The following is a 22928-nucleotide window of genomic DNA, read 5'->3' as shown; positions in this document are numbered from 1 at the left end:
TCAGCCACCAATTGTGCAAGTTCTCCCACTTAAAAAGATGAGAGAGGCCTGTAATTTTCATCATAGGTACACGTCAACTATGACAGACAAATTGAGATTTTTTCTCTCCAGAAAATCACATTGTAGGATTTTTAATGAATTTATTTGCAAATTATGGTGGAAAATAAGTATTTGGTCACCTACAAACATGCAAGATTTCTGGCTCTCACAGACCTGTAACTTCTTCTTTAAGAGGCTCCTCTGTCCTCCACTCGTTACCTGTATTAATGGCACCTGTTTGAGCTTGTTATCAGTATAAAAGACACCTGTCCACAACCTCAAACAGTCACACTCCAAACTCCACTATGGCCAAGACCAAAGAGCTGTCAAAGGACACCAGAAACAAAATTGTAGACCTGCACCAGGCTGGGAAGACTGAATCTGCAATAGGTAAGCAGCTTGGTTTGAAGAAATCAACTGTGGGAGCAATTATTAGGAAATGGAAGACATACAAGTCCACTGATAATCTCCCTCGATCTGGGGCTCCACGCAAGATCTCACCCTGTGGGGTCAAAATGATCACAAGAACGGTGAGCAAAAATCCCAGAACCACACGGGGGGACCTAGTGAATGACCTGCAGAGAGCTGGGACCAAAGTAACAAAGCCTACCATCAGTAACACACTACGCCGCCAGGGACTCAAATCCTGCAGTGCAGGACGTGTCCCCCTGCTTAAGCCAGTACATGTCCAGGCCTGTCTGAAGTTTTCTAGAGTGCATTTGGATGATCCAGAAGAGAATTGGGAGAATGTCATATGGTCAGATGAAACCAAAATAGAACATTTTGGTAAAAACTCAACTCGTCGTGTTTGGAGGACAAAGAATGCTGAGTTGCATCCAAAGAACACCATACCTACTGTGAAGCATGGGGGTGGAAACATCATGCTTTGGGGCTGTTTTTCTGCAAAGGGACCAGGACGACTGATCCGTGTAAAGGAAAGAATGAATGGGGCCATGTATCGTGAGATTTTGAGTGAAAACCTCCTTCCATCAGCAAGGGCATTGAAGATGAAACGTGGCTGGGTCTTTCAGCATGACAATGATCCCAAACACACCACCCGGGCAACGGAGTGGCTTCGTAAGAAGCATTTCAAGGTCCTGGAGCGGCCTAGCCAGTCTCCAGATCTCAACCCCATAGAAAATCTTTGGAGGGAGTTGAAAGTCCGTGTTGCCCAGCGACAGTCCCAAAACATCACTGCTCTAGAGGAGATCTGCATGGAGGAATGGGCCAAAATACCAGCAACAGTGTGTGAAAACCTTGTGAAGACTTACAGAAAACGTTTGACCTGTGTCATTGCCAACAAAGGGTATATAACAAAGTATTGAGAAACTTTTGTTATTGACCAAATACTTATTTTCCACCATAATTTGCAAATAAATTCATAAAAAATCCTACAATGTGATTTTCTGGAAGTTTTTTTCTCATTTTGTCTGTCATAGTTGACGTGTACCTATGATGAAAATTACAGGCCTCTCTCATCTTTTTAAGTGGGAGAACTTGCACAATTGGTGGCTGACTAAATACTTTTTTTCCCCACTGTATATATATATATATATATATATATATGATTGTATAATGTATGGGTCGTTCCACCAATTCGGTGCCATTTGAGAAGTGTAACTTGGTCAAATTTTGGTTGGATTTCACCTAATTGTAACATTCTGTCTTAGAGAGCACATGTTCAACTTCATGAACAATTTGTTTTCCCATCTCAAAATTATAGCTATAACAAGTGCATATTAAGTGCCAAATAAAGTAACACGGTTGACCGTAACATGGTTGACCGTAACAGGGTTGACAATTTCATCTTAAATCAGCCATAAATCCTATCGTGACAGGGGGAATGGAATCATGTTGTTTGCATGTGGAGTGGCAATTAAATGCAATCTTCACAAAAAAAATAAGAAATTGCTAAAACATTTCTAGCCTGTCTATCTATGGGTAACAGGGTTGACGTGTTATGCTCGACCCGCTCAGTTTTCCACCACAAAACAACAGAAAATGGCCAAAAAGAGTAGAACCAGATCACCTGATTTTACACTATGATTTGACTATTAGATGTTCAATGTTTGTTTTGAAAAGGAATAGTTTCACCATATTAAAAAGAGAGTTCAGTTCACATAACAGGGTTGACCTTAAAATGAGGGACTAATCACATGAAATAAATAATAATATTCTGAAATTACTTTGTCAAAGCAACAAAATAACTAGGGCGTTACAATCATGGTGAAACTTGGAGACATTTTTTGATTAAGTGGGTTGAAATCTTCCTATAAGTGACACAAGGTTGACGGAGGGACACTTTAGCAAGCCTTTATTCATATAAAAAATCAGATTGATTGAATTGTACATGTGGTCTATATTAAAGGGCACTTCATTTAATATAGCAGGCTTTTAAAATCAAATATTGGTGCACAATTTCTACTTAAAATATCAAAGGGACACAAAAGGCACTCTTTTCGTGGAACAACCCATATACTATCCATATATATGCATTCTTTTCTTTACAATATTTCATTTAGAGTACAATTACCAGTGCTGTAAGAAACAAGTGAATGCCTTCTTCAATTACGATATTCAATATTAGAATTACATTGCGGAATGGATATCCCAATCATTTTTAAAACAATAAGAAAACTTTGAACGGCATGCTCTCATAGTAAAACTGAAGCATTGCACAAGTGAAAACCTCTCTCTTTGATTTTGCATAGGAACTGTTTGACAGTTATTTGCCCCACTATCACTTGATGGAGCCGCACAATTAATAATACTTTTGATACCTCGCTTTTGTAGAGATAAATTGAGAAACAGTATCTAATGTATCCTCAATTCTCTTCAACTATACTTCAAATACGCGCCAATAGAAAAAAATAGAGAAAAAACCTTTGAATAGCTGCTGGTTTTGTTCCCGAGTAAACACCACTGTTCTGGGAAGGCTGTTGTTAATCCACTGGGCCTGTGTGCCTGCCAGATCATACAGAAATAGAAAAAGAGAAATTCAAACCCAAACCAATACAGTTACATTGTATCAGCATCAAATAGAGAGCCAGTCCGACATACAAAATATTCTGGGCGACTGTTGGGAACTCATCTTGAACAAGGAGTGAGCAGTCCCTTTTGTTCATCTAGTGTTTTGGCCTTCACCTCAACACACATAAGACATACTGTAGTACAGTAAGTAACCTGGGAGTGCTGTGAAAGACATCTGGTGTGTGAGAAGAGAGAAGGAGACAGACAGACAGACGGTGATCAACAGCAGCTTTCTCAATACGAGGGGCTCTCTAAATCCACCTGTTTGACGGGGCCAGAGATGACAGACCAATCAATCACTGAAGAACTGTGCAGTATCACTGTCATTAGCAAACAGCTTCACAGAGAGCAGTCTATCAGTTGTGAAATACATGTTAGTACCTTGTATTGTTGCTGTGAATATTTTCTTACTATAGAAAACAAAATAAGAGTCTCTCTCCTTAGGCTACAAAAGGACAGTGTTGATGATGATGATGATGATGATCATCATCATCATCATCATCATCAATATATGCCAGTTGAACACGGCCGCTGTTTTTGAACATCACAAAAGGCAGTTTAAAGAATCTTAATGCAAGGTCTTGATAAAGATTACCTTGATCCTTGTGACATATTCTGAACACAATACATTTTCACCATCCCTGCACAAGAGATCCGGTTCTGTCTATGGCCACTAGATGTCAATGTTTCCACATCCCTTCCCTAGTCACAGAAGAAGCTGAAGTGGCTGCCTTATCCCGTGTCCATCTACAGTATCTGTGTGTTTGGGCGCGCACACACAGTGCAGATCCAGTCAACTATTTTTCACAGGATAAATACTATAAGAAACCATTTCTCTACCTGGGTTAATACTCAGTGTGCAACCAGGGGTGTGGAGTTGAAGAGGCTGGGGCGTAATACTTCCCATATTTGTTCCAGCTCTTTGCAGATCCGTTCAGCAGTGCAGTCCTTTGACTGAATAAGAGGAATTACAAACGGAACATGTAAAGGGCAATAATGAGACATTAAAAGCTAGAAAAATAAAAAACCTTCAGTGACGTCTGTGTCCATGGTAAGACCTGTCAAGCCAAGGTGTCCACAACGAGCACCTCACACACACTCAAACACCTCTGCCCAGAAAGGAGAACATTCAGATTCACCAACAAATGTTCCTTTGATGGACACGACCCATAGTAAAACAGTAGCTTGGTAGTTTTTATCGGTCAGGTGACATGGGGTACCTAGAGATGCTGGAGACAATTAGAGCTTACATAACTTGCTGCAGACTGAAGAAAGGTTGAGAAACGGTTCCTTCCAATGCAGAATTTCAGACTACAAATCTAGAAAAACAAAAGGCTTAAAAGTAGAAAACATAAACCTTTTTATAACAAGATTAAGATATAATAGTGTATTTCGTAGTTCCCTGCAATCACATCAGCTAAAGAGCTAACTTTCTTCTGTACAAATGTAATTCCAAGCCAAGGGGAGAATAGAAGTTCTCAGAAGACTTCTGTCTTGTTTTGTCATCAGGAAAGGCTAATTTTCTTCCTTTTGCTTTGATTGTTATCTGGATACAACAGATATCCAGGGTAAATAACTGTACAGGAAAGTGATAACAGTAAAGGGCTATTTTCCCATTTCATTCCATCTTTTTCTATATCAAACAATATTTACAAAAACATCCACGATCGAAGTCAATTTAAACTCTACAGAGCAAACGAGCAAAAACAAGTCTCTTGTTAAACAAATAAAAAAAGGTGCTATACAGTATTTATATATATTTATATATGAACAGAGCTGCAATTCTTCCTCTTGAAGAACATGTTTTTTGTAAGTGTCATGGTTCATAGTCTTTGTGTTGTAGTCAGGCGTGTGTAGTCAGTTACACCTGACGTGTTTCCTTCTTATAATCTAGTATCAACCGATTTTGTCACTTGATGATAATCCAAAAATCTTGTCCTACCCCTCAAGGAGGCAGGGTTTGTTTTTGGTTCCTATGTTGAGTTGGCCTTCATATTGTGTCCTCGGGTGGGTAAGTGTGAGGGCATTGGGTGGAAGTGAGGCCAGGATCACTCAGTGTAGTTGGGCTGACATGAAGGAGGAGAAGGAGTGACTGTTGTGTTGTTGGAATGATCTGACACATAATGAGGTGTGATCAGGACGAGGAGTCAGCAATACCTTGGCCAGTGGGAGGTGAGAGGTTATGCTAAGGTTGGTTTGGGAGAGGCCCCTGGCCTGTTCTAAGAGCCTCAGTAGCGGTGTGGCTGGTGGGAGTACTGTGAGCTTTGCTGGGAGGACGACGAGTATCCCTGGGACTGAGTGGAACCTTGGACGTTGCTTTGGTAACCAAGGCGGGAGCTGGAGTGCTGAAGTGGAGAGAAGAATGAAGAGGAAATAGTAAACCGTTGACGGCTAGAGACCACATTTGTCATGAATTATTTCTCAGTCAACACCACTGGAAAAATGGCATTGTTTATTTCGACCTTGCATGTGGTTTGAAAATAAAACTTATACAACATAAATTACTCCATAACTTTACCTTAGGAGACCTTGTGGGAGGGACATTACTTTTGTTGGCAATGTTTGCAATTGTAAAGCTGTCTGAATAAGTTATAGGTCAAGAACGAGTCAAATAGAAAAGCATGACGTACATAGCCACAGATCTGTAGTGCTTACCAACATACCGCCATGGATTTCTAACAGATTTAACCAGACTACAGACCCAATTCCGAGTTATTTACAGTACCATGACCTACAATTCTATATCCTAAACAGTATACTGTCTATCAAACGACTGAGTCAAATAAAATCAAAAGTGGCTGATGGCGAAGACCTGTGTTTGGGGTCTGAATGAATTACTGATCTGGGTCAAAGGGGGACTGAGCCACACATCAAATGGCATATTATTATATTATTAATAGACGTCAACAGAAGGGCTAACTAAACACCTTACACTACTGCTATGAAGAAAGCAGGCTCGGAATCAATGACTGATTACTGACTGAGTTTTGCCTGGCCGTGACTCACTCTAACCAACTCAGACTGGGCCCAAGGCCAAATGTCCTCTTAAAAAGGCAAGAAAAGGCAGAAGTCACTGGTCTTTAGATGAGAAACATTTCTTCTGAGCCATCAGAGAGGCCCTGAGGACCTACAGCTGGACTGGGACCCAGCGGGCTTGGATGGAAGGTTGAGGGGATATGAGCAGAACATGGCTGAAACCTCTGAGGTACGGAGACATCGGCCAAACTATTTCCATACATCTCCAACCACAACCTACAAGTCGCTGCCTGTCTAGCAGTCTATCTATCTACACTCACAGGCAGAGAGGGTGAGCGAGTTGTGCACATTAGGATACTATAGCCTCGGGGAGAGTGATCAATGAGGGGGAAAGTAGGGCGCTGAATGTGACGCCACAGCAAGCTAACTCTCTGTCCACTCTGTCTGCCCATCCAGAAAGCAAGGGGATATTTATACATCCATTCTGCTAAGGCTTGACTTTGAAGAGTCCAGCAGCTGTCCACATGCAGCCTCAGCTCCCTGCTAAATATAGCCTAGCACCTCGTCAGTCAGTCAGTCAGTCCAGCACCTCACACGACCCGGGCCTAGCCAGGAGACACCTCTGCACAGAACACCATTGAGATCCAGACAACAGGGAGATCACCTTTATCTCACCTTTCTCATATGTAATACACTCTCCCTTCCTCTGTACCATGATCTCCACTCTGTCACTCATGCTCATAGTCCCTCTCTTCTCACTTACTAACTCGCTCAAACTACTCTCTCTCTCTCTCTCTCTCTCTCTCTCTCTCTCTCTCTCTCTCTCTCTCTCTCTCTCTCTCTCTCTCTCTCTCTCTCTCTCTCTCTCTCTCTCTCTCTCTCTCTCTCTCTCTCTCTCTCTCTCTCTCTCTCTCTCTCTCTCTCTCTCTCTCTCTCTCTCTCTCTCTCTCTCTCTCTCTCTGTTCTCTCTCTCTCTCTCGTTCTCTCTCTCTCTCTCTCTCTCTCACACCCCATGATAGGGGCACAGCCAAAGATAGAGCAGGCGCCAAGAGGGGGAACAACAGTAAGGGCAGCTTGTTTTGCTCTCACCTTTATCAGCAGGCTAGTGTGAACTGGAGGAATGACATTATCATCCTGATATAACATGACCTGCAATCCTACTAGCTAGCACAATGCTCCGCTCTTGTCTGAGTTGAGGGGGTTGTGTCTGTTCACTGACCGTACACAACATGTGTTGCACGTTCCTGACATACTCTGCTGTACACATCTGTACGTGTTTTAAACCTTGAGGGCTCTTTCGGGCAAAGTTCACCGCCATTCATTTTTACTCCATAGTCAAATTATTCATTAATAAAGGAACACTGTTGATGGCACTAGTTCTGGGTCCTCCAAGGGCGTATTTGGATTAAGCAAATTTGAATAAGTCAACCCTAGATAACGAATATGCTGTAGGCATGCTCCTCAAAAGACAACAACCACAAGTGATAAACCGTTGGTGACTGAAGCGGTCATCGCCTTCCATCTCCTTTTAATTAAAAACGGACAGTAATACTATGGATGTGTGTAAGGCCGTAAAAACCTGAACCTGGTGGACCCCAGTGCCTGAGGAGGCTCCCGAGGGCCCGATGCGAGATTTCTTGTTCGGGGGCCCCTGGTCCTGGCCGTGCTGGAGGCCTCCCCCGGCATTGGCTCCAGTGGCCCCTGCGTTGCCGTTGGTCTGGGTAGAACTCTGCTGGTTAGAAGCCTGCTGGGTGCCACTCTGCTGCTGGGCCTGGGCTGTCGTCTGCTGGTGCTGTTGGGCCTGGTTCTGATGGAGGACAAACACATTCATGTTCAGTTGGACAGATACAGAGTAACAGATGGAGACTGTAATAATATTCCAATGCGCACCAACATACTAACAGTTTCCTTGGAGTACAACTCTGTTGTAATCTCCCATTTTGCACCAACATACTCACAGTTTCCTATCCATACAAAACATATTCCATACATACACATTGTAAATAAGGTCACTATGGAAACTGCTCACTCAATAAATGGTATCAAGACAACATCACTGTTCAACAACAGCCAAATGAACAATCGCTCACTGATCAATCATGGTCACTGTTTCCAGTATTTGGGAACTGGGAAGTATGTTCCCAGTATTGTGGTGTTTGTTTGGGCCTGATAAACAGTGGGCTGAAATGATTTACAAGAATTACGCTCTGAGCCTTCAGCCCAGCTTACCACTTCTCAACATCTCCAAAACCACGAGGCTGAGACACGTGAACATTAGGGTCAGCTAAAACAATCCCTCTCATACCCTATGGGCCCTGGTTGGCACAGAGGCCCTGCAGCCTTCCTGACGGCTGCTCTGAGGCAACACTTGTATCAGGTGTTGCCTACTTGACAACAGCTGCCAGTCTGATGCAGGGCCGGGGATTCGCAGAAAGAAGAGGACTGGTATTTCTCTGGCTGTAGCACATGCATACACTCCCCTTTACCCACAATACACACTGATTTGGCTCGGTATCATACAAGCACCTGCTTTCAATAGGGTCTGGTATATTCACAACATGGTGTTTGATACCAGCCAGCCTACATGATCAGTAACACTATGGCCCAAATAAAGCCTCCTGTAGCCTATCTGCTATCAGGGGAAAGGCTCCACGTTAGTGATCTTTACCTCAAGTGAGATACGCATCGAGAGCTTAGTGAGATACGCATCGAGAGCTTAGTGAGATACGCATCGAGAGCTTAGTGAGATACGCATCGAGAGCTTAGTGAGATACGCATCGAGAGCTTAGTGAGATACGCATCGAGAGCTTAGTGAGATACGCGTCGAGAGCTTAGTGAGATACGCGTCGAGAGCTTAGTGAGATACGCGTCGAGAGCTTAGTGAGATACGCATCGAGAGCTTAGTGAGATACGCATCGAGAGCTTAGTGAGATACGCATCGAGAGCTTAGTGAGATACGCATCGAGAGCTTAGTGAGATACGCGTCGAGAGCTTAGTGAGATACGCGTCGAGAGCTTAGTGAGATACGCGTCGAGAGCTTAGTGAGATATGCATAGAGAAAGTGTATGACAGAGAAGGCCTGGGGTTCCCTCTCAATTCATATCTCACTCATCCATGGTGTCCCATGAACTAAAGGCCACCACCTGACAAACTTTATATTCTTTGTTTAGCCGATGTGCTATCAGGGGACGGGCTAACTTGAGTGACGTTCACCTCCAGAGGTGATTGGACCTGTGGGGCTGGCTGCAGCTGCTGCTGTTGTGCAGCTTGTCCTTAATCATTATTATCCCCTGGTATGTATTTCTCTCTTCTGACAGACTGTTTCTTTCTCCCTTATTTTAAAGGATTGGGGCAGTCCCACTCCTCACATATTTTCTGTTTATTGGATAGGACAGAGGTATACAGTAAAGATGGGGCCGGATTCGAATCCATGCTGCAGCGGTATATGTGATCCGGAGGCAGCGGCTCAGACCACCCTAGGCCAGACTGCTCATTTTCAATGGACCCTTACCCTTTCAATAACCTTATGAAACCCCTTCTGCTGGGCTGACATTCCATTACTGAGCCATGTGATACTGTTTCTATTAAGGTTTAGGGTTTATTTCTTAAGGTGTTTTGGGTCTATTTCTTAAGGTGTTTTGGGTCTATTTATTAAGGTGTTTTGGGTCTATTTCTTAAGGTGTTTTGGGTCTATTTCTTAAGGTGTTTTGGGTCTATTTATTAAGGTGTTTTGGGTCTATTTATTAAGGTGTTTTGGGTCTATTTATTAAGTTGTTTTGGGTCTATTTATTAAGGTGTTTTGGGTCTATTTATTAAGGTGTTTTGGGTCAATTCAGACAGCACGATGACAGTTGTTAATAAAAGCATATGGAGAAAGAAGGCTCAGAATTGTGGGGGGTTCTCGATGCATATCCCCGTATTACACTCTTAGTCTATAGCCCAAAGCATTTCACCTCTATTTACCTTCTCTGTTTTCTCATCTGGCTCGTCTTCATTTAGAAACTCTCGTTTTGGGTAAGGTATCTGACATCCGGCAAATACACTACAGGAGAGAATGAGACGAGGGATACACACAATCAGAAAAAAAAACAGACTGAGTGTGGTGCATACAAAGACCAATTATTCTTGATGTCAAGAAACCAAAACGCAACCAGGACACTCAAGATAATAACAGTAAACTAGAAATTCAAATACCAGACTATGACTATAAAATTAAATTGGAAGTGGGCTGTTTTTAGTTAACTGAATCAACAATCTCCACTGTTAGTTTATCAGACAGATTTATCATGGTGAATGTGTGGAGAGGATGGCTATGATCATGACTGTGTTTGGAAAATGAAGTTCAGTAGCTCTCACTCTGAGGTTGGTAAGGGGTCCTCCAGGAAATATGGGTCCTGCAGTGCCTGTTCAGACGTAATCCTTTTGGTGGGGTCCATTGTGAGGAGTTTCTGGAGCTGAAAGGTGGTTAATGAACACTGGGTTAGTGGTGCCAAGCAAACCCAATCAGCCAGCCCAGGCTTATTGGTTTTACAGCACTAATATCTAGATTGGGCCTTGTTATCTTATATTCTCCAGTATAAATCACCCTATGGTGTGGTTGAGTAGATACGGTAGCATGCCCTTCATAAACTGGCACTTATGTTCAAGCATCTAATGGTTACTAGAAGGTGTGCTTACCAACAGGAAAACCTTGCTGTCAGGTTTGACTTTATGTTTCTCCATGTATTTGATTAGGCTGCTATTTGCATACCTGTGAATGGGTGAAGCACAGCAAAGGAAAAAACTGACATCTTAAAGCAAGTGAATAGTCTCAAAATGCTGTCAGCCTGAGAGAGAAGGTTGAAATGTGATGTTAGATGTGTGTAAAAGGTTCAGGTATCTTTTGACAGCCAAGAAAGCCCAGGTATGGTCAGAATGTCAAGCTTTCTCCACTCACGTCGTTCTCCTGAAGTCTTTCTGAAGGGTGGGGTACTCTGGCATCTTCCTGATGTCTTCCCAATCTTTATCTGACCAATTCAAACAGACAGAAAAAAATCAGTCACTTTAACCCCACCATACTTGGACTAAGCACATGCTGCCTTCAGAGGATAATGTAATCTAATGTACATATTGTAGCTATGACAACAAGCACATGACAAGGAGGACAAGGTTGATGATGACATAGTATACGTCATGACTTTCATGACCGTGAGAATGTAACTGGGCTTTTACTGCGCGTTTCACATGGTCTTATCATTAATGTGTGTGTGTGTGTGTGCGTGCTGGTCAGACCTGCTGGGAAGCCCATGACACTGAATATCCTGTCCAGCTGGTCGTGGTGGAAAGGGTTACTGGTCTTAATGTCCTCCTGGCGACAGTGGAAGATGGGCTCCGATGTCAGCAGCTCCGCAAAGATGCAGCCAATTGCCCAAATGTCTGCATCGGACAGACAAGCAGTTAGCAATTAGACTGAGTGGTCTGGGCCTATACCTTTGACCTTAGCAGGGACGGACACAAAGGCATCAGCAATCAAGGGCTATCTGTCTGTGACAATGTCTTTATCTTTCACTCTGTTTGGAAACAATGTAACCATTGTATTATATGTCCCATTGTGGAGAAACAGAGTGAAGGATTAAAACATTGTCGGAGACACAGAGGCATTATTAAGGTCTATCTGGCCGTGAGAATGTTTTTATTTCTCCACTACAGGACACAGAAAACAATAGGTACACTGTGTATTATGAGACAAAAAGATAGAAAAACTAAACTCCTCTAAACTTGAAGATGTATCCAAATATCTCTCACACTAAAGAGACTGAACAGTCACAGGCTGTAATGTGTAGACCCCCTACGCTGTATGTATCTGTGATGACAGACATCCCGAAGGCCCTGTTCGGTTTGGCCTGGAGGGCTCTATTGAGTAATATACAGTGGGGAGAACAAGTATTTGATACACTGCTGATTTTGCAGGTTTTCCTACTTACAAAGCATGTAGAGGTCTGTAATTTTTATCATAGGTACACTTCAACTGTGAGCGACGGAATCTAAAACAAAAATCCATAAAATCACATTGTATGATTTTTAAGTAATTAATTTGCATTTTATTGCATGACATAAGTAATTGATCCCCTACCAACCAGTAAGAATTCCGGCTCTCACAGACCTGTTCGTTTTTCTTTAAGAAGCCCTCCTGTTCTCCACTCATTACCTGTATTAACTGCACCTGTTTGAACTCGTTACCTGTATAAAAGACACCTGTCCACACACTCAATCAAACAGACTCCAACCTCTCCACAATGGCCAAGACCAGAGAGCTGTGTAAGGACATCAGGGATAAAATTGTAGACCTGCACAAGGCTGGGATGGGCTACAGGACAATAGGCAAGCAGCTTGGTGAGAAGGCAACAACTGTTGGCGCAATTATTAGATAATGGAAGAAGTTCAAGATGACGGTCAATCACCCTCGGTCTGGGGCTCCATGCAAGATCTCACCTCGTGGGGCATCAATGATCATGAGGAAGGTGAGGGATCAGCCCAGAACTACACGGCAGGACCTGGTCAATGACCTGAAGAGAGCTGGGACCATAGTCTCAAAGAAAACCATTAGTAACACACTACACCATCATGGATTAAAATCCTGCAGCGCATGCAAGGTCCCCCTGCTCAAGCCAGCGCATGTCCAGGCCCGTCTGAAGTTTTCCAATGACCATCTGGATGATCCAGAGGAGGAATGGGAGAAGGTCATGTGGTCTGATGAGACAAAAATATAGCTTTTTGGTCAAAACTCCACTCGCCGTGTTTGGAGGAAGAAGAAGGATGAGTACAACCCCAAGAACACCATCCCAACCGTGAAGCATGGAGGTGGAAACATCATTCTTTGGGGATGGTTTTCTGCAAAGGGGACAGGACGACTGCACCGTATTGAGGGGAGGATGGATGGGGCCATCTATCGCGAGATCTTGGCCAACAACCTCCTTCCCTCAGTAAGATTATCGAAGATGGGTCGTGGCTGGGTCTTCCAGCATGACAACGACCCAAAACACACAGCCAGGGCAACTAAGGAGTGGCTCCGTAAGAAGCATCTCAAGGTCCTGGAGTGGCCTAGCCAGTCTCCAGACCTGAACCCAATAGAAAATCTTTGGAGGGAGCTGAAAGTCCGTATTGCCCAGCGACAGCCCCGAAACCTGAAGGATCTGGAGAAGGTCTGTATGGAGGAGTGGGCCAAAATCCCTGCTGCAGTGTGTGCAAACCTGGTCAAGACCTACAGGAAATGTATGATCTCTGTAATTGCAAACAAAGGTTTCTGTACCAAATATTAAGTTCTGCTTTTCTGATGTATCAAATACTTATGTCATGCAATAAAATGCAAATTAATTACTTAAAAATCATACAATGTGATTTTATGGATTTTTGTTTTAGATTCCGTCGCTCACAGTTGAAGTGTACCTATGATAAAAATTACAGACCTCTACATGCTTTGTAAGTAGGAAAACCTGCAAAATCGGCAGTGTATCAAATACTTGTTCTCCCCACTGTATGTCAGTTATACTTGACATTCCCAGGCAAGTATTCCAGGGATTTTTTTATTTAACCTTTATTTAACCAGGCAAGTCAATTAAGAACAAATTCCATTTAAGACAAAAAAGACAAAAACACAGACAGAAGACTGGCAACTGTAACGTTTCCTCCCGTTGCGCCCCTCCGGCGCTCTGATTCGCCGGTCTACTGAGCCACCGGTCTGAGCGCACCACCTCGGCTACACCGGAATGGAAACCCAACTCACCCTAATCGCACCCTAATCACCTCCAGCGCACCTGCACCTCATCATCTCATCACCACCCCTATTTAGCCCTGGACTGTTCTTTGTGATTGTTTAGCTTCGTGTCGTTTACGCTATCTTTGTTATTTCTCTTTGTCTTTGTTAAGTAAACCTTGACCTTGTTAATTCCTGCGTCTGCGTCCTGCCTCTTCGTATATCAGTACTCGTCACAGAATCACACACCTCACGAAAATGGATGCAGCAGGAGTTTCCCAGTGCCTCGACCTATACCAGCAGCGGCTTGCCCAGTTGAACGCCGCCATGAAGGAAGTGCTCCAAACTCTGCATAATCTGCCCAGTGCTCCGGTTCCACCTCAGGGAGCGGCGAGTGCCCCCAATCCACCTCTTCCCGTGCTATCACCCACTTTTGCGGGAACCCTCGCCCTACCGGAGCGCTATGACGGTAAAACTACTAAATGTAGCGGCTTCCTGCTACAGGTTTCACTTTATCTGGCTTGTCAGCCTGGGGCATATCCATCTGACCAAGCCAGGATAGCGCTGGTGATTTCACTACTTAAAAGAAAGGCGCTGGATTGGGCCACGGTAGTCTGGGAAGGAGAGGAGGCAGTGGCACTACCCTACCCCACCTTCCTCGCTCGGTTCAGGGCAGTGTTTGATCATCTCACGGAGGGAAAGGATGGGGGTGAGTGTCTCCTCCATCTACAACAGAGAGAGGGGCCCGCGTCTGAGTACGCTCTGAGCTTTCACACGGTGGCGGTGTCTTCCGGCTGGAATGAGCGTGCTCTGCGCACGGCCTTCAGGAGAGGCTTACGGGAGGACATCAAGACGGAACTCACATGTCGGGAAGACGAGATGGACCTTGATACCCTTATCACCACGTCCATCCGTCTTGACGACATGTTGAGAGAGAGACCGCGTTCCCAACACCTCCCGGAGCCTTGACGCTCACCCCATCTGAGCTATGGAAGGCGCCCTGCTTCCGAGTCATCACCCATGGAGGTGGGCAGCACCCCCTACACCACCACGGACCACAGATCTCCTGGTGGCTCCCTATCTAGGCGTTATGACTCCCGACGCCGCTCCGTGAGTGTTACGTCAGCTCCTATCACAAAACCATTGTTTTTAGTTCCCATAACGGTGTCTAGTTATTCCTTCTCTTCCATTTCTACTGCTATGATAGATTCCGGATCAGCAGGGAACCTTATAGATAGGGAGCTGGTCTCTGAATGGGGGTTGTCCAGCGTGCCACTGCCCTCTCCACTACACGTCACCTCACTGGACAATAAACCCCTTGGATCAGGCATCATTACGCACGTCACTCTCCCCATCTCCATTCCCACACTACTGGAGCACCACGAGGAGCTGTCATTCCACATCGTCACGTCACCCCTTCACCGGATCGTCTTGGGATTGCCCTGGCTCAGACTACACAACCCCACCATCAATTGGAGCACCAAGAGGATCACAGCTTGGTCTACCTCATGCCAGAAGACCTTCCTGCTGGTGGTTTGTTGTTCCACGTCAGCGGAGAGTCCGGAGTCCGCCCTCCAGCCCAACATTCCACGTGAGTATGCAGATCTCTCCGATGTCTTCTCTTCATTAAATGCTATGTGTCTCCCTCCTCACAGGCCCTGGGACTGCGCCATTGACCTGCTGGAGGGACAACACCCCCCGAAGAGTCGCATTTACCCCCTTTCCATGGCGGAGACTGAGGCCATGGAGAAGTATGTGGCGGAGACCTTTGAAACAGGGGTTCATCAGAATCTCTACCTCTCCTGCCTCTGCCAGCTTCTTCTTCGTGGCCAAAAAAGACGGCGGACTGAGACCATGCATTGACTACAGGGGTGCTGAACACAGTCACCACCAAGTACCAGTACCCCCTCCCTCTGGTTCCGTCGGCCATCGAGCAGCTACGAGGGGCCCGGTACTTTGCCAAGTTGGACCTGAGGAGTGCCTACAACCTGATCCGAATCCGGGAAGGAGACGAGTGGAAGACGGCATTCAGCACTACCTCAGGCCACTATGAATACTGCGTCATGCCCTACGGCCTCGCCAACGCACCTTCTGTGTTCCAGTCCTTCGTCAATGACGTGTTTATTAGACAGGTGGTGGTGTACATCGACGATATCGTGATCTACTCGGCTACGTTCGAGCAGCCTGTTGGTGAAGGGGGAGAAATGTGAATTCCACCAACAGGCCATCTCCTTCCTGGGATACAGGATCAGTCCTCACGGGGTGTTCATGGAAGGAGTGAAGACGGACGCCGTCAGGTCATGGCCAGTTCCCACCATCATCAAGGGCCTACATAGCTTCCTGGGCTTTGCCAATTTCTACCGGTGTTTCATCAGGTCCTTCAGCTCCATAGCCGACCCGCTCACCTCTCTCCTTAAGGGTGGGTCTCAGAAGCTGGCCTGGGACCCTGAGGCTGACGCTGCCTTCAAGAGGCTGAAGGAGAGGTTCACCACCGCGCCCATCCTAAAACACCCAGATCCATCTCGTCCTTTCATCCTGGAGGTGGACGCATCGGAGAAGGGCGTGGGTGCGGTCCTCTCTCAGTGGCACGGTAAGCCAGAGCAAATGTATCCCTGTGCCTTTTTCTCTAAAAAGCTTACCCCCGCAGAGAGGAACTATGGAGTTGGAGACAGGGAGCTGTTGGCGGTGGTCCTCGCTCTGGAGGAATGGAGACACCGGCTGGAGGGCGCAGTACATCCATTCCGGATTCTTACTGACCACCGGAATTTGGAGCACAAACGGGCAGCGAAACGGATGAACTCTCGTCAAGCTAGGTGGGCCCAATTTCTCACTCGCTTCCAATTCATTCTGTCCTACCGCCCAGGATCCCAGCATGTGAAGGCCGACGCACTCTCCAGGATCCACCATACCGGAGAAAGGAAGGATCTGGGGGGTCCTATCCTGCCCTCGTCTCTCATCATTGCACCTGTCGTTTGGGATGTGGACGAAGACATTCGCCTGGCGGCTCAGGAGGACCCAGCACCTGCCAACGCCCCTCCGGGGCGCGTGTATGTACCCACCAGTGTCCGTGACTGCCTGCTGATTTGGGCGCACACTACCCTTACGGCAGGACACTCTGGTATTACGCGCACCCTGCATTCTCTGGCCCAAAAATACGGGTGGCCCACCTTGGCTTCTGATGTCTCCCACTATGTCAACTCCTGTTCCGTATGTGCCCAAACGAAGACACCTCGGAACGCCCCGGCAGGCAAACTAGTTCCTCTCCCAGTGCCTCAGCGACCTTGGTCACACCTATCCATAGACTTTGTCACCAACCTTCCACATTCTGACGGCTTCACCACAGTCATGGTGGTCGTAGATTGGTTCTCCAAATCATGCCGTTTTTTGCCACTAACTGGTCTTCCTTCTGCTCTCCAGGTCTTTGAGGTCCTGTTCCAACAGGTCTTCCGGCATTATAGACTTCCGGAGGACATCGTCTCGGACCGTGGACCCCAATTCACCTCCTGAGTGTGGAAGGCTTTCCTGGAGAAGATCTGGGCCACGGCCAGCCTCACTTCTGGGTATAGGCCTCAGTCGAATGGGCAGGTGGAGCGCATGAACCAGGATTTGGGGAGGTTTCTTCGTTGCCACTGTCAGGACCGGCAGGGTGAGTGGGCGAGGTTTCTTCCCTGGGCAGAATATGCCCAGAACTCCCTCGTTCACTCCTCCACGGGGCTCACTCCCTTCCAGTGCGTCCTGGGGTACCAGCCAGCCCTGGCCCCTTGGACACCCAGCCAGACCGATGCTCCCGCTGTCGATGAGTGGTTCCATAGGGCCGTACAGGTGTGGGACGCCGCCCATGTCCATCTCCAGAGGGCCATTCGTCGGCAGAAGGACCAAGCCGACCACCACCGCATTGAGGCCCCTGTATTCCAGCCTGGGGATCGTGTCTGGCTGTCCACAAAAAACCTCCCTCTCAGCCTGCCCTGGAAGAAACTGAGCCCCCGGCTTGTGGGGCCGTTTAAGGTCCTCCGGCGGATAAATAAGGTATCATACCGGCTGCTCCTTCCTCCTCACTACCGTGTCTAACCCACTTTTCATGTGTCTCTCCTCAGGCCGGTGGTTCCTGGTCCTCTGGCGGATGCCGTCCCCCGGGGTACGCCTCCTCCGCACCTGGACATTGACGGGAGTCCGGCATATGCGGTGAGCGACCTGCTGTACTCCAGGTTCCGTGGGGGACGGCTCCATTACCTGGTGGACTGGGAGGGGTATGGTCCTGAGGAGAGGAGCTGGGTTCTAGCTGGGGACGATCTGGACCCCAACCTAATTCGGGACTTCCACCGTCGCTGCCCTGACCAGCCCGCTCCTCGTCCTCGGGGTCGTCCTCCTGGCCAGCGACATCCAGCGGCTGGAGCTGCACGTCCAGGGGGGGGGGGGACTGTCACGTCTCCTCCCGTTACTCCCCTCCGGCATTCTGGTCTACTGAGCCACCGGTCTGAGCGCAACACCTGAATGGAAACCCAACGCACCCTAATCACCTCCAGCGCACCTGCACCTCATCATCTCATCACCACACCTATTTAGCCCTGGACTGTTCTGGATGATGTTGTGAGTGATTGTTTAGCTTTGTGTTGTTTACGCTATCTTTGTTATTTCTCTTTGTTAAGTAAACCTTGACCTTGTTAATTCCTGCGTCTGCATCCTGCCTCTTCGTATACTCAGTACTCGTCACAGCAACAGTACAAATACAACAGCAAAGAAACAGTGGATGTGTGTGTGTGCATGCAGGCATGTGTGTGGTGTGTGTGAAATAATACAATGAATCTGTAAAACAACATGCTTCCTTCCATAGGACAAAGCAAAGTTGTGACTGTCTCAACAACCTGTTCATCTATTTGGACTATGAACTCCTCCATGGACACAGGTCCTTTAGTTTTAGGTTGGCTTGGAGGGAATTCCAAGACCAGGGGGCTGAGTAATAAAATGACCTTTTTCTATGCTCGGTTCTAATTTTCGGGACTCTTAGCATAAAACAAGACTGAGATCCGAGCATGTATGCATTTTCATTTCAAGCTAGAAGAGAGGATAGATAAAATGGCAGTATTCCTAAAATGGCCTTATAAATAGGAATGTAAGAGTGTTTGAGCCTGCGTGTTGCTAGGGATGTCGTCTAGCTAATTATACACAACAAGACATACCCCTCATACAGATAAAGACCATGTATCACACTGCTTGTCAGGCCCTAGCTGTCAACGACACCCACATGGTATCTGTGAATGTCCACGTATACTGAGGCTGAGTCTGACCAGAGCTGTATATTTAAAATTTTAGTCATTTAGCAGACACTCTTATCCAGAGTGACTTACAATAGTGAGTGCATTCATTTTTCGTCCTTTTTCTTACTGGTCCCCCGTGGGAATCGAAACCACAACTCTGGCGTTGCAAGCACCATGCTGTACCAACTGAGCCACACAGGACCATATATGGCTCTGAGGCTGGCATACAGTAATGAGAGTAAATGCAAATATTGTCTAAGTAAACAATCAAAGAGCAAAGTTCTACTGGCCTGCCTGTGCTGGTTGGTTTTCAATTCATTTCCATCTAATCTCTGCGCTTTGGTTACAAAATAGGAAGCATGTGTTAGGTATGAATATAATTCAGGTTACACAATAACTTATCTGAAACTTCTTTCAACGTCTGTACCTTCTGTATGAAAATAAATCAGGTTACATAATAATTTATCTGAAACGTATTTTGATGCATGTACCTCTTGCCTTAAGGCTAACGACTCACCGATTGCTTTGGTGTAATGTCTGGCCCCTAGCAGAAGCTCAGGGGCCCTGTACCAGAATGTCACCACGACGGGGTCAAGGTCCGCCAGCGGTTTGAGAGGAGAGTTGAAGAGTCTGGCGAAGCCCATGTCAGCTAAAACGTGAATAAGATAGTGGTGGAAACACAACATAGTATCAATGTGAATGAATGACAGTGAAACACAGGGCGGCCTGAACCCAAGGCTACTCTACCCTCCCTGTCTTAAGCCAGGATAGCCTTATCAGGAGAGACCTGATAGTGACTGGCAGCACAAGCATTCCAAGCAGCGTTTGACCTGCTATTAGACTGATTATTATTGATATTGATATTTGTACTGCACTGTTGAGGGAGCTGGCATGTAAGCGTTTCGCTGCAACGTTTATACCTGCTGTAAACTGTGCACGTGATGAATAAACTTTGATTTGATTTCAGTGAAGGAGGTAGTGTTTGGTTTCAGGAAGGATCCCTGGCTCTGTTGAGCAAGCCATACAGATGTAGGATCTTAATTTGAGCCAGTTTGCCACAGCAGGAAAATAATCCTGCAGCAACAGGAAATGTGAATTATTATGTGTATTACATTTGCATTAATTGGATGACAAGATAAGCCTTAAGACGATCCTGCCACCACCAAAATCTTTTAAGAGCTCAATGCTGCTGTTCCTCTCTCTCGGCGGCTGTGGACTCACACGACTTGTGTTTCGTTTGCTTGGGCCCACAGCACGCCAGGGACTGCATCCAGGACCCCCAGAATGCGTCAGCTGCGTCCTGCTATCCTCCAAGATGCGGCGGGAACGATTGCTGTTTTTCGGTGTGGAGGTCCACCTCGAAAGCATTATCTCCGCATTCTCAGGTTCTGAGGGCTCTTCCGGAGATGATGAAGCTGACAACATTGGGGATATGGAGGACGCTATTTTCAAAGAGCCGACTCCACTGACCCAAGCTCACGGCCTCCACTCCCCCCTGGGGAGGGTGAGTGTGGCAGTGACATCGACGAGAGGGAAGAGTTCTCCGACCTCTCCTCGGAACAATCGTCCGCTCTGTCAACTTCCCTACGCTCCGACTTCCCGGGGCTTATCTAGGGGGCTGCCAGACGCCTCGGGATCCCCCTGCCCTCCAGCCAGAGATACTGACATGATGGTGGGCGGGCCTTGGGCTCAGCGACGCAAAGTGGCGGAACCTATAACTCCCGCCATGCCCTTGCTGGATAATTATGCAGGAGGCTCCTGGGACGAACCACTAATGGCAAGGGAACCGGCAAAATCGTATTTTCCCTTTACCAGAGTGGAGGGGACGGCAAGAACCCATCACCATGGGTATCCCCTGGCTGGAGAAGACGCTGGCTGCCCACTTTATTCCAGGCTACAGCAAATGGAACGCGAATAAGCTTTTGTAGAGGTTGAAACGAAGTCAAGTCTGACATTTCTAAGTGGAAATTACAAACATCAGAAGCATTTTTAAACCTCAAATACACTACAAGTTTTACATTTTCTGCATTGCATGAAGGTTCTCCTGCAACAGGTTGATCAAATTAAGATCCTACATCTGTACCATGATTAATGTATAGCTTGTCAAAGCCACCCTGCTTGAATTCCACTGCCTTTCCTCTCTCACAAGAGCGGGGAAATCAACATATACAATGCTGCATGGCTGGTGTTTATGTCAATGCTGTCAGTAAGTCATCTTATGGGCCAGATCTGCATAGCACCTGGAGTCTATATCATGTTTTGTAGTCTTGTGGGAAGGTCTTCTGATTGTAGTCTTATGGGAAGGTCTTCTGTCTGTAGGTCTTATGTTTGTAGTGTCGTGACAATTACCACCAGGGACACCTGAAGTCAATCTTAAATTAATCATTCTTTATTAACTGCAAGCTGGAGAGGTCACACCTAGATGCATAAAGTACCGGTCTGAAGTGAGCACCGCTGGGGCAGTCCCGTTAGTTATATTTGCATGATTTAGCTTATTCATTATTCATCATTAATTCATAATTAACGTTTGGTTCATGCATGTGACCGACCAATACCTCAGGAGGCTTCTTCTCTCCAAGTTGAGACCTTAAAACTGAGATATCCCTTTCCATTCTCAAAACAATGTTCTGGGCGTACCGTGAAATGCTTACTTACAAGCCATTAACCAACAATGCAGTTTTAAGAAAATAGAGTTAAGAAAATATTTACTAAATAAACTAAAGTAGAAAATAAACAAACTAAAAAAAGTAACACAATAAAATAACAATAATGAGGCTATATACAGGGGGTACCGGTACCGAGTCAATGTGCAGGGGTACAGGTTAGTCGAGGTAATTTGTACATGTAGGTAGGGGAAAAGTGACTATGCATAGATAATAAACAGGGAGTAGCAGCAGTGTAAAAATTTGATTAATTGTTCAGCAGTCTTATGGCTTGGGGGTAGAAGCTGGTAAGGAGCCTTTTGGTCCTAGACATGGCGCTCCGGTACCGCTTGCCGTGCGGTAGCAGAAAGAACAGTTTATGACTTGGGTGACTGGAGTCTTTGACAATTTTTTGGGCCTTCCTCTGACACCGCCTAGTATATACAGTTGAAGTCAGATGTTTATATACACCTTAGCCAAATACATTTAAACTCAGTTTTTCACAATTCCTGACATTTAATTCTAGTAAAAATTCTGTTTTAGGTCAGTTAGGATCACCACTTTATTTTAAGAATGTGAAATGTCAGAATAATAGTAGAGAGAATTATTTATTTCAGCTTTTATTTCTTTCATCACATTCCCAGTGGGTCAGAAGTTTACATAAACTCAATTAGTATTTGGTAGCATTGCCTTTAAATTGTTTAACTTGGGTCAAACGTTTCGGGTAGCCTTCCACAAGCTTCCCACAATAAGTTGGGTGAATTTTGGCCCATTCCTCCTGACAGAGCTGGTGTAACTGAGTCAGGTTTGTAGGCCTCCTTGCTCGCACACGCTTTTTCAGTTCTGCCCACACATTTTCTATAGGTTTGAGGTCAGGGCTTTGTGATGGCCACTCCAATACCTTGACTTTGTTGTCCTTAAGCCATTTTGCCACAACTTTGGAAGTATGCTTGGGGTCATTGTCCATTTGGAAGACTCATTTGCGACCAAGCTTTAACTTCCTGACTGATGTCTTGAGATGTTGCTTCAATATATCCACATCATTTTCCTTCCTCATGATGCCATCTATTTTGTGAAGTACACCAGTCCCTCCTGCAGCAAAGCACCCCCACAGCATGATGCTGCCACCCCCGTGCTTCACGGTTGGGATGGTGTTCTTCGGCTTGCAAGCTCCCCCTTTTTCCTCCAAACATAACGATGGTCATTATGGCCAAACAGTTCTATTTTTGTTTCATCAGACCAGAGGACATTTCT

General features: G+C 46.0%; 1 protein-coding gene across 2 annotated transcripts in view; it reads right to left on the bottom strand.

Moving 5' to 3' along the window:
• Positions 1-2179: 2179 nt before the first annotated feature.
• LOC121552212 (cyclin-dependent kinase 19) overlaps positions 2180-22928 on the bottom strand; it is a 79519-nt gene continuing 58770 nt past the window's right edge. Inside the window, exons 6-13 of one of the 2 annotated variants that reach the window (XM_041864952.1) lie at positions 19550-19681; positions 11317-11460; positions 10982-11051; positions 10723-10795; positions 10402-10499; positions 10009-10087; positions 7625-7852; positions 2180-5414 (exon numbers count right to left, since the gene is read on the bottom strand). In XM_041864952.1, the coding sequence (XP_041720886.1) occupies positions 5298-5414; positions 7625-7852; positions 10009-10087; positions 10402-10499; positions 10723-10795; positions 10982-11051; positions 11317-11460; positions 19550-19681 (941 nt within the window). In that variant the 3' untranslated portion in view covers positions 2180-5297. The remainder of the gene's footprint in view (positions 5415-7624; positions 7853-10008; positions 10088-10401; positions 10500-10722; positions 10796-10981; positions 11052-11316; positions 11461-19549; positions 19682-22928) is intronic. The other variant, XM_041864953.1, reaches the window with a different exon arrangement.

The sequence above is a fragment of the Coregonus clupeaformis genome, unplaced genomic scaffold (genome assembly GCF_020615455.1).
Source record: "Coregonus clupeaformis isolate EN_2021a unplaced genomic scaffold, ASM2061545v1 scaf0101, whole genome shotgun sequence".
NCBI lineage: Eukaryota > Metazoa > Chordata > Actinopteri > Salmoniformes > Salmonidae > Coregonus > Coregonus clupeaformis.
Note: the sequence above shows the minus strand (reverse complement) of the source record. Positions and strands in the feature narration are given on the sequence as shown.